The sequence below is a fragment of the Limanda limanda genome, chromosome 7 (assembly GCF_963576545.1).
Source record: "Limanda limanda chromosome 7, fLimLim1.1, whole genome shotgun sequence".
Classification (NCBI taxonomy): domain Eukaryota; kingdom Metazoa; phylum Chordata; class Actinopteri; order Pleuronectiformes; family Pleuronectidae; genus Limanda; species Limanda limanda.
Window position 1 is genome coordinate 9,503,725 of NC_083642.1, and position 12,579 is coordinate 9,516,303.

Genomic DNA, 12,579 nt, shown 5'->3' on the forward strand with positions numbered 1-12,579 from the left:
CGACACTGGCAAACACTTGAGGTGTTGTAGAGACATGGTGTCTTTTTTCTGTTCTAGCTGTTAAAGCTCACATCTGATGTACCTTTTTGCAGTGATAGTCTTTACAGGTGGATTTAAACCACATATCACATCATTTTGGAATCAGCCTAAATTACCTTATTTAAAGCAACGCCATCTTTGATGTCTCTCTGTGTCTTTATCTGAAGGGAAAGTCATAACTTCCACAGAGAAACTAACTTGTGTTTTCACCCCTGTTGGTCGGCTTGCTTGTTTGTAAGCAACCACACAGATTACCATGAAACTCAGTGGAAGGATGCATTATGGGTCAGGGAAGAACACTTTATATTTTGTTTTGCACATTGTGAAACAGAGTATGTTTCACAATGTGCAAGACAGTAAATATTTTTACTGTTTCCCCAAACAATCATGAATGGATCCTGATAAAATGAGGGACATTTAAGGAACTGATATCTATGAGAGGGTGAAGGTTAGTGCAACTTGACTAGATGAATGGCGCTGTAGGGCCTCGGGCTCCAATGAGTCTCATTTTTAATGTTTTCTGTCTTTATCTGTTTTGTTTGTGAACTGAGTGGTGAAGGATAAACAGAGGGAAAACCCAAACGTACTTCCTCTCACTCACACACCCTCTCGCAGTTATTTACCATCAATCCGCCCTCAGGCTTTTAGTCATAGACCCTCAGGCAAACACAGCCGAGAAACATTTAGATGAACTGTACATACTGTATTGACATTCTTCAGGGTCTTACTGAAGGTCAACAGCCAAAGTTTGTATATAATTAGACAGTGTGCAGACCCTGGTGTTCTTTTTTATATGTACATGCATCTTCTTCCAGAAAGAAAGCATTAACTGAAGCCTGACTCTGTGAATGCAAGGGGGGTTTAAGGACATTAGTCTGCAGTCATGCTTTGTGAGGCTGAGACACTGGAGCTCCGAACTTAATACCTACATCACAAAACATGTGTTTCCCAGCAAGAGGGTGATCCTGGGAAACGAGAGCAGCACAGAAATGTCTTTAAAACAACATTAAAATCCCAGATGACTGTTTATACTCATTAACCCAACATGTGACGTGACCTGAGCTTGAGAAGTTACAGGGGGGGTCTGCTTCATACAGAGGAGAACACACAAGTACTTTGTATTTTAATGCATTTGGATTCATCTGTTTTCCCTTTCGGTCTCTTTCTGTTGATCAGTGAGAAAAAGTCCTGCAGTGAGTTGAAGTTGGGAAACTAGAACGGCACTGAGTAGAGCACAAGTCACTCCAAGGCCCAACAATCCTCTTATAAGCCACATTTACATTCACTAGATCTGGATTTTTTATCTGGATCTGCACCGAATTGCCGTCCCCTAGACATAATAAAAATAATAATACCTTTTAAAACATCCATCACAAAGTGCTTCTCGGGGGACAAATAAAGAACAAGAATACAAAACGAAAGATAGTGAAAAGATAGTAAAACAGGTAATATTACAATACATTTTTATAGGCAGAGGGGTTATAAAAGAACCAAACCTATGTATATGTTGGTCAAAGTCCCTATAGGTTTACACTCCCCACACAGCCCTCAGTGCTGTTTACCGTCAGGGTGGGCGTACACACACAAGGGTCCTCTAATTAAAAAATCAGGCTTAGACTCAGAGACGTGTGTCCCGTCCTTTCTCCTCCTGTGGCTGCCTGAGGCGGAGGTGGACTCGAAGGGTCCGGGGTTTGTAAAAGAATAAGAAGTGAAAGAATATCATAACAAAACTAATTTCTCACAAAGGGAACTTTAAAAAAGCATAAACCGGCCACAAGGGGTCGCTGATGAACCCCCTGAGAGCGCAGCGTCAGTGCGCAGCGGCTGGTTGTGTTCCTCCCCTGAGAGGTGTGTGTGTCTCTGTTTGTGTGTGTCTCTCTCAGTGTGTGTGTGTTTATGGAGGGAGAGACTCGACGAAGTTTGATTTCGCTTGTGAGCAAACCAGCGACGGCTCCGTGAGGACCCGGCACCATGACTTCTGACCGAATCCCTGTCCGTGCGTAAAAGATGCGTCTTGGCACCGCGCTGGCGTTTCTCAGCGCCCTGATGTTCCCTCTGCATCTGGAATGTTCACCGACATGTCAGGTGGGTTCTTATAGACAGATTCATATATACACACTATACAGAGAGGCCAGTACAGTGCGAGTGAGGTCAGTATCAATGTAGTTATATTTAATAATCACCTCTACACACATAGAGGATACATGTAGCCTTGATGTAACGATGCATTTGGACAAGTTGGGTTGGGCAATAACACGGTATTAATACTTTTATTATTATTTATTATAATTATAATTTATTGCTTTTTCTCATCAATAACAATATAGCAAAAGTTAAATATGTAGGCCTGTCAATATGTTGCTTATGCTTTGAGGAGGGATAACATGTAAATGTACCTCAGGTTTTTAAAGTGTTTATTAACTTTCACTAGTGAGTGAAAATCCCTCTAGAAATAAATAATTTTTAATTTATTGCTGTAATTATGGATATTCAGACTGATTTTTTATTATTTTTAAATATTTTTTAAAATATTTTTTGCCTTGACTTGGTTTAAATCTAGATTTGAGTCATATCGCCCGGCTCTTCTTGTAGAAGTACTCTCTCCTCAGTGAATGTTTGATGTATTTTTTCTAAAACTTTTCTCTCTGCCTGTTTCCTGTCTTTACTGTAGGAGGGAAATGGAAATGGTGGTAAGTTATTTTCTCTTTACATTTCAGTGACAACATGTGGAAGACGTGTGTGCTGCTACTCTAATGCTACTCTGTGTGTGTGTGTGTGTCTGTGTGTGTGTGTTACAGGTTATGTTGAGGGACGCTGCCCTGCCACACTGACTCCGTCCCCGTCCCCGACCCAGAGCCGAGGGAAGACGTACTCTGAATGTGTCATCCTCCGTGTTTGGATGAAGGCTGATGGTACAAAGTCAAACCATATGCGTCTTACAGTGCAAAGTCCATTTATCTTGTACACACACTTACAAGCAAATGATCCGGCATACATTTTATCAGCTTGTATTGTTGCAGGTCAGATTTTAAATCTAGAAAGGTATGTCCTTCTTGTTTTCCTCCAGACTTCCGCCAGGCCCCGAAGATTAAGATTCTCACACCATTTAATGTAAGGGAGGTAATCCGACCCACCATGAAGAGACGGAAAGACAAACACAAGGTGGGTGTTGTTTGCATCTGTCCCAATAAACGCTGCAAATGCACAACAATGTTAAGGAGACACCTCGGTCATGGTGGCAAACTGAGTGGAATTCAATGATAACATTTCTCTTGTCTCTCTTATCTCTTTGTCTTAGTGCTTCAATAAACCAATTCGAGACGAAACCAAAGTCTGCTGTTATCGAGGAGTAGATGCTAAGAGCAATATCAGTTCTTCCCTGGTGAGAGAAGTTTCTGTTCTGGCTTTTCAAAAAGTGGGGAGGATTTTCTGAAGATAGTGATTGATGTTGTGTGTGTCTGTGTGTGTGTGTGTGTTTGTTTCAGTGGGAGCTTGTATACGATTGTGTCAAGGCCGATGCAGGGAGGGTTGTGTCTGTGTCCTTCAGCACAACGTCAACAAGCTGCAATGTCAGCTACACGGTGCCAGGTGAGGTCCTTCTCATATCTGGCATCAGGCCTTATGTTTAATCTATTTTACTTTAATATTTTCTTTCTCTCTCTATCTTTTTCCACATATTCTCCCTTATTCTGTCCTCACTGAACAGCCGGTAAGAGTTGTGACATTTGACCTCACCGGTGTTGACAGACTCTCTTCTAAACTCCTTTTCCCTTGATTCATTAATCAGGCTGGTTTTGCAGTGTAAGCAGTTGTTGCTTCTGCTAAAATTGTGACCTCTCCCGTTGGATTTAAAGCCATAGATTCAGGGAAGGCTTTTCCACGGAAGCGTCACGCACACACCAGTAGTTCTGCCTTCTCTCTGCACTGCCCTGTGATTGGTCAAAGTCCCCCAACCTCACAGATTTCACTAAGGCTTGAAACAGAGCCAAGAGGAAGCACAGAAGTTTAGTTTTCTCTCAGATTTACATATTGCTGACAGCGTGTTATGTCATCGCTGCTCAGTAACATCATAAATATGTCAGCTACCGCAGCTTTGAAGGAAGAACGACAACCTAAATGACTTGGCGACTTTTCTCGGTTAAGATCTTATATGAGACTCAGTCATTCATGCTCATCAAAACATTTAGTAGCTGATCCCTGTGACTGATGGAGTGAAGGACTCTGAGAGATAAAGCTGATCAGTCAACATATCTTTTCCGTTGATCACACATCGTCTTTCTATAGTTCAGATTTTCAAACTGTTGTGCAGCAGAGATAGCCTGACGTTGTCAGACTCATTATTCTAGTCAGAATATGAGTCTGAGACCGCTCCATTGGGCTGTGATTATGGGGCGTGTTTCAACGGAACCAGGAAACAAAATGCCTCTTCGCTCAATTGGATAGACCTACAACCAATCAGAGCAACGTAGTCTGTGACGAATGTCAAGCGACGCATAGTTGTCAGTTGTCTGTTTCACGAGTTTGTTCACTCTATAAATAAATCAATGGAAATGCTGCAAATGCCGCTCGTATATCCACCGGAGGCAAAGCCCCCAGGAAGCAGCTGGACACCAGGGCTTCTTGTGAGAGCCCCGGCCGCCGGCGGCGTGAAGAAGCCCGCTACGGATCTCTCTCAGAGCCTCGCTACCGGCCCGGGACCGCGACCCGCCGATACCGAGGCTCTGAGAGAGATCCGTCTCTACCAGAAATCTACGGAGCTGCTGATCCGCCAGCTGCGCTGCAGAGCTCCGCTGTCATGGCTCTGCAGGAGCCAGCGAGCATACACTTCCTTGTTGCTCCAACATTAACAGCGTCCCAACATGTGTCTTTTGTCTCATATGTGCTGAGGAGCGTAGCGCGCCCCCCCACACTCTCTTTTGATTTATATGACTGCTTGTGTGGCTGCAGCATCGGGGCCAGCTGATAAATTAAACTTTTTATGAATCCCGTAGGAGGACGGCAAAAACATCTGTTCGATCTACAAATGCCTTGATCGCGTTCCTCTGTTCCTCTTTCAAAATGAATGCGCTGTCGATGTCTCTGAAACAGACTCGATGGCAGCATCGACACATCTCAGCTCATAGATATAAACACTATATACGTCTAAATATGTCTCAGCTCTCCAGCGGCAGGCAGCGCTCTTTGCTGACGTGGTTGACTACGTCACTGTAGATCATCTGTCAATCATCGTATAAAGCCCGCCCTGACGATCTGATTGGATCGAACAGCTTCTGTACGAGCATAGTTTCTCCCCAACGGAGCGACTCCAGACCGAACTTCCCGAACAACAAATGTTGTGGGCGGGGCTAAGTTCGTCTGGCACCCAGGCTACAGCAGAGATGCAGTTGCACCATAATTCAAGCTTCTTCTTAGACTTGGTCACATTTTCACCTCAGAAATGATAAATAATATCTTTTGCGTAGATATCATCATCGACGTCCATCGCAAAGCTGCTTAGAATTCATAGAGTAGAAACGTGACTTATAACTCCAGAACTTTAACAGCTAAACATGTTAGTTACAGATTTCTAGTCCTTTTTGTTGCCACACAGCTGCCGTCTAGACTTCACACCACATTTAAATCCACTAGATCCAGATTTGGATCCACGCCTCATAAAACACACTCACCGATGCCAACTCCTTAAATGTCTCGGACTTTTGCTATCAACATTCACTTTTCATCCTATGAGGAATCAACAAAAATGTACAGAAGTTTTCCTCTCGCAGTGTTAAAGAAAGAGGGGGGAACTTCCTGGATCTGTCCAATGATCTGGATTCACATTGAATGGGTTCTTCTCTGACACTCCAGTAGTTGCTAAAAAACAAACAAACAAACCAACACACAACTAACTAACAAACAAACACTGATGGTAACATTACATCCTTGATGGAGGCAATAATCGTTAGTTGTCTGTTCATCCATGGGTTTACTGCAAAAGAGGAACCACTAATATATCAGTTGGCACATTTTGAATGCTGTAAAATTACTTAAAAAATGTAGAAATCATGACAATTACAGGGCAAAACAAATTTCCAGGGGAACATGCTTCCTGTTTGAATCAACCAGAACATGATCATGATCGTCACCATCACATCCTGTCTGTGTGTGTGACGTAGATCCAGTGCCACAGTTCGGTCTGACGGTGAATCTGTCGGTGAAATCCATCACGGTGACTGTGGAGCAGGAAGAGGAGGTGCTCACCAGGTGGTGTTACCAGGGGAGCGATTGCACCGCCGGGTCAGATCCACAGCAGCTCACTGTAAGTCTCAGTGGATCATTCATCTGCAGATATACTCATGTGTGTTTGGACACAGTGAAGAAAATGTACAATATTGTTGTTTGAATGTGTGTTTGTTTTTTTAGATTGATCCGTCTCAGTCTCGATCAGCTGTTCTTCACGTCCCCTACCTGCTGCCCTGCGTGTGCGTGCAGGTACCTGAGCTTCATGCACATTATTTCAAACAGGAAAATTACTTTTTGTGTGTTGAATCAATCAGTTTTCATGACTTGTCTGCATCCACAGGTATATTACACACACACAGACGCCCGGCGAGAGAAACAGTGTCCTTTTCAAAACAAGGCCATCGCAGGTGAGTGTTCACAGAGGATTGGAGTCAGAATCTGACTGAAAAAGAAATGTATTGTTTACTTTAAAGGGGACATATTGTGAAAATTCCACTTTTGTAGTGCTTCTACACGTTAATTTGGGTATCTGGCATGTCTACCGTCCCGAAAACTCTGAAAAAAAACAACTCCCGCGATTTGTTATGGTTCCTCTAAGTGAGAAACATCTTGCTTGAGTGACTGAGAATGAGCTTCCGTATCATTCTCTCGTCACAATGAAACTCAAAACAGGTCAATCTGAGGAGGGCTGTTTTAGACAGGGTAAAACGGGTGCTGTTTTAAATGATCCTTGTGGTATTTTGACCAAAATATGTTAGACATTACATTAAGACCCCAAGGAACCATATCAACTTGTGGTAAAATGGGCATAATATGTCCCCTTTAAATACTTTTATTTCCTTGTGAAACAGAGCTTTTGGGAATCCCATGGCCGAACAGTCACATTAAATTCACTAAAGCTGCACCACTCATAGAAAATCCCAAATCAGAGGAGCGAAGGTGTTAGATGACATTTAAGTGTGGTTGGTAACAGTGGAATAAAAACCTCATCAATTATGTGATTATGTTTAAAGCAGAATTTGTTCAAACACAGAGAATTGTGCCCTGAGAAAATAATTTAAAAATGAACCTCTTCTCTTTTAAAAGCTGGTTAATCCAAACTAACCAAGAGATGAACAGTGTTTACCTAGTGACCCCTAGTGGTGTCTCTCCATGCTGATGGTTTTGGTTTGAATATGAGTCAATGTGAAGGGAACTTTGTGGTTCATACAAAACTGGAAAATGACGTTTGAAAAACCTCAGTGTGTAACTTGCCTTTTCAGAAACATCCCACCTACTTAAGAAATTCTTGATGAAGTGTCTAAGGGGGTGATTCCCATTCAAACCCATTAAGCATGATTTTACTTAGATGACTTACTTAGGTTTTTTTGTAAATTGATGGAAGAGACATGTTGACATCAGTTCATATTATTCAATCAGGCAAATTAAAATCTGTTAACATATTCACATTCATGCGTTCATATTCTGAAGGCCTCCACTGTTCCTCCCTCCACTGTCTCTCCCCTCCCACTAGTTCCCAGCACAGCAACTCTGCCTCTTACTGGTTTTAATAGACGTCATCACAACACTATTTGTATTTGCTGCTTTTACGTGATGCCGTCTTCTTATTGCTTTAATATCTTGATTGTTTTTATGAGGGTGCGATTTGCTCCTGCGACTGCTTCATCTGTCAAAGCACTCTGTAAACCCTGTTTTGAAAGGTGCTATATGAATATATGACTTCATTACCAACATTTTGCGTCCTCCCCAGATGTGGAAGACGTGTGGCGCTCGTCTGAAGTCGTCCTGTACGAGTCCGTTTTGGAGTGGAGCTCCGAGTGTCCCGTCAGCTCCATGAATATCTCCGCCCTCCTCTGCTGGAAGCAGCACGAGCACCTGTGCACCCCCGTGGTCGACTCCACGCTCCGAGGACACGAGGACGGACCGACACTGGTACGTTTGGCGAAGCCGCTGCTGGTGCTGCTGATAGATTCCCAGTTGATACTAATATTCTTAAACACCCCTTGTTTCTCTCCCTGACAGATGTATAACACATCCACCGTGGACAAACACCCTAAGATGTGTGTGCGGGTGAGAATCAGCTACGTATAAAATCATGTCCATTTGCTTTACGTTTATTGCAGATCCATATTATTTGTATTTCATTTTTGCAGTTTTCTCTACAAGGCAGCCACAATATCTCTTGTCCTTTCCAGGCTGGTGAGTCAAAATGAGATAATAAAAAGTCTCAAGTCTTCAGTCGGTTCCTATTTCTCTTGATGCCCTCTTCTTCTTCTGTTTCACAGATATGTCCTCATGGGAGGTGAATATTGGATCAGGCAAGCAGAGTGTGTTTGTATATCTCACCTCTTCGGCTCCAGCAACGTTCTTGATTCAATTCTGTGTCATTAACGAGATGGGATGTTCCCCCCTTGGCCCGGTGCACACAATAACAATGGTAAGTATTTTCTGAGAGAGGGGGTAAAAGGGTGGATTTAATGTTAGTGTGAATAAATCTGTGACTTTTCGTCTCCACTTCACAGGAGGGGGGAACTGCAGAGACCAAGATAGAACTGCCTCCTCACTTTCTTGTGCAGGCGCCGTGTGTCCAGGTGAAGTTCATGCTGCCACTTTGACAGGGTGAAAAAATAAAAAAAGTGAATACACCATGTTCAGAATCAACTGTCTTACTCTTGCTTTGCTCTGTTTTCCTGCAGGTGTGGCAGTCACGTCCTGCTCTTCACGGAAGAAGAATTCTGTGCCCAGACTGTAAGTGTGCTGAAGATGTTTATACACACGAATTCTCACACAAGCCCAGATGTACTGACATATGTACCATTGTGTGTGACGTCCTGAACGGCTGCATGTTTGCACACGCTGCTCCTCCAAAGTAAACAGATCTAATGACTTTCTGTTCCTCTCACAGACGTGCACAACAGACTGGGCCTGTATGTGATGGCAGCTCTGATACTCCTGTTTATTTTTGCTTTGTTGGGATTTTTCATCCACCGTCTCACGAGAAGCGTAGCTGCAGGTTAGTTCACTTCGCATTAAGTACAAGGTCAAGGCTCTGGTTCATTTCGTCTGTCTGGTCATTGTCTGTGTCTTTGAGTGCTTGCATGGCTCCATCTTCAGATTTAAAATCGTTTCCCGCCTCTGTGGAGTTCTGTGCTTGATGTTAACCTTCTAGAAATGCATTGAAATTCTCCACTTTTCGCATGTTCCTCCAGGCTGGCTCTGGATCCAGAAGGAAGTGCTGCTGGTGTGTTCATCCGAGCAGTCGGCCCACGTCTCTGCTGTGTGTGCATTAGCCTCAGTTCTGCAGGGGGAGCTAAAGGCCACGGTGCACATGGCTCTGTGGGCCACACAGACCGCGGCCAGGACCGGAGTGGCAGATGTGGGTCCTCTCCCCTGGCTGTACGGCCAGTGGGAAAGCATGCGAAAGGCTCAAGGAAGAGTGCTCATTATCTGGAGCCCCGAGGCAAAGACCACCTACGAGAAATGGGAGGCGAGAGACAATGTGGATAAGAACAAGATAAAGAAAGAAAAAGGAGTAGATGTGCAAGAGGATTATGAACTAAATGGAAGAAGACTGGGAAAAAGCAAGAAGAAGAAGAAGAAGAAGAAGAAGGAGAGAGCTGCGAGAAAAGAAGATTGTGGAAAAGACTTATACCCACAGAGGGAAGCCTGCTCAGTGATAGCACCGGTGTTTGCAGGTGCTCTGGCCTGCCTGCAGGGGGCGCTGCAGCAGTGCAGAGGTCAAGGAGTTGCCATTGTCTATTTTCAGGGTTTCTGCCAAAGCAGGGACATCCCAAAAGCCCTCAGAGACGTCCCCCGGTACTGCTTACCCCAGGATTTCAGGGGTTTGATACAGGAGCTGGGAGGGATGCAGAGAGAGAGCAAATCCAAGGGCCACTGTTGGCCCAGACTCTTTTCCAAAGTGCAGTCGATATGGCTGGCACGGCAGCTGGCCCACAGGCTGCAGACACTGCTGCGGAGGACACAAGCAGAGAAAACACAGACTGTCACATCATCGCAGAAGAAGACTTCAGAAAAGACACAAAACAGGACAAAGCTGTCTCCGGCTGTTGACGTGGGGAGACAAGAAACTGCAGAAGAACAGGAGCCTCTTCAGGGGTCACCTTGGAGAGCAGAGAGGCTTTAATCTCAAGTTTCCAGCGTCTTACAGGGACAGACTTTTGTTCTGCAGGACACACGAGACGTACATGAGAAACAGGAGCTGCCGTTCCGTTGGGAACACCTCAGGGCCCGTCACTCACTAGAGCATGTTTGTCACTTGACACCCACAGATTTTTGCATATTGCGAAGCGTTGAATGCTCCATCATGTCCTCGTCCATCTGGCCTCTGACAGAGACCCTTTATGTTGCTGAACGGAATGATATGTGAGAAACGACTCTCTCATCTCATACGATCAGCACTATATGTAAATCTGTTTGCAAATCATACCTCTCTGTCTTGTAGAGCTTGTGGATGAGGGAACAGATGTCAAACTGTGTGACTTCTGTCAACAGGCACCTGCAGATTTGCATGTTCTGAACCAATATATTGAGCGAAAGCCGTCCCCGCATTTCTGCTTGTTCTGAGTCGTGTTTATGTGTGAAAGCTTTTTAAACTATTTATTTTGTTCGACATTACATACTTTACCATTACAAGTCTGTTACTATTGCCTTCAGAGGGATTTATGTGGTGCTGTTCAGGTGCAGCCTGATAATTAAATATTTGAGCACATGCTGGCTCCTTGTATTCCAGCTCAGAGGATATCAGCTCCTTCAGGACACATTATTGAAAGGTAGAAATTAAAAATATGTGTGTCTTCAAAGACTTGGCTGTCTGCAGAGAGATACAGAGAAAACCATCCCATCATTATCTCTGCTGCTTATCATTTAAAGCTCCAGTGTGTGAGATTAAGGTGAAAATGATCTATCGGCAGAAATTGAATTTAAAATAATCCATGTGATATTTTTTGCTCTTGTGTCTTTCATCTAAATTACACGAATTGTTGTTCTTTACCCTATGAGCCCTTTATATTGACATACTTTTTATTTACATCAGGAGCAGGTCCTCTCTACTGAGGCCGTTTTTTTTACAGAAGCCCAAACTGGACAAACTAAACACCTTTTGAGTTTCTATGACAACTGATGCCTCCACAGGTTCTCTTCATGTTTGGAAGGGGGGGTGAGGTGAGGGGTATTCAGCTGCAACATACAACTTTAACCACTATGTGTCACTGAATTCTACACACTGAACCTTTAAGTGTCACAAAAGGCAACAAATCACAGGGAAAACATGCAGTGACAACAACCATTCTCAACTTAGATCAATTGAAAATCACTAATTAATGTTACCCCAAATTTGAATGTCTATGGTAGACATGCAAACACAGAAGGTTCCCAGGAGTTGAACTTGCTGGGATGCGAGCTCTGCACCTCTGCGCCACCCAGACTAACAACAGTATTATTCAAATATTATCAACGGAAAACATAACGTTCAGACATTCCCCAGAAAAGCGTTAGAGCAAGAAAACCATGATGTGGATACGTTCCCAGACGGGAGGTCTTCATAGTTCAACCGTAAACCTTTTGCAAAGCATCATTAAACGGCCTCTTGAAGAAAGATTTGTTCTTCATCATTAAATTCAATTCTAAGTTTTAAGAGACTTCCTCTGTTGGAATTATACATGTTTGTATGGCATCTGTATTTAAAAAAAAAAAATCTCTTAATTAACAAACCGACGGAGACAAAAAAGTGTGTATGTTACTGAATGTGGTTATACAGCATGTGTTGTATAACCTTTCCATTGTTCACAACCTGACCGTGAACTGCAGTGAAGACCTGCTCGACAGGATGAATCAGGAAGCGGATTGTTACTCATCTCCACGTCATGTCCTGAACTCAATGTTTGGAGAGACGGTTGTTTTCACATGTCAGGACAGTGTCCTCCTCCGATGTGACACCTGCACACATCTCACACCTTCACTAAACTTGCAGACACGATGATAATTAAAGTTGTTGATTACACAGAGTGACAACGACACGTATTGATACAAGATGACAGTCACACAAAGGGAATAAAAAAAGATTTTATACAAATAAAAGCTGCAGTTTTTCCTTGCCCAAGGAGGTTGTGTGTTTCACTCGTGTCCATTAGTCTGTTGGTTCGTGGTTTAGTTGTGTGTTTGGAAGGGTGAGGCGAAATCTACTGGAGGGGTTTCTATGAAACTTGTGGGAAGGATGGGACATGAGCCAAGAAAAAGACGTCAAATGTTTGGCACAGGTGCAGACAAAGGGGCAGGTCCAGGAAACTGAGTATCTGCAAG

General features: G+C 43.6%; 1 protein-coding gene across 1 annotated transcript; it reads left to right on the forward strand.

Annotated features, from left to right (window-relative positions):
* Positions 1-2,046: 2,046 nt before the first annotated feature.
* Positions 2,047-10,648, forward strand: LOC133004696 (uncharacterized). Its single transcript, XM_061074177.1, is given in 17 exon segments — positions 2,047-2,124; positions 2,711-2,729; positions 2,838-2,951; positions 3,107-3,201; positions 3,338-3,421; positions 3,525-3,627; positions 6,195-6,337; positions 6,442-6,510; positions 6,602-6,668; positions 8,012-8,193; positions 8,284-8,331; positions 8,415-8,460; positions 8,547-8,698; positions 8,784-8,852; positions 8,958-9,009; positions 9,167-9,274; positions 9,471-10,648. Coding segments are annotated over 17 exon segments (2,607 nt in total).
* The last annotated feature ends 1,931 nt before the right edge of the window (positions 10,649-12,579 follow it).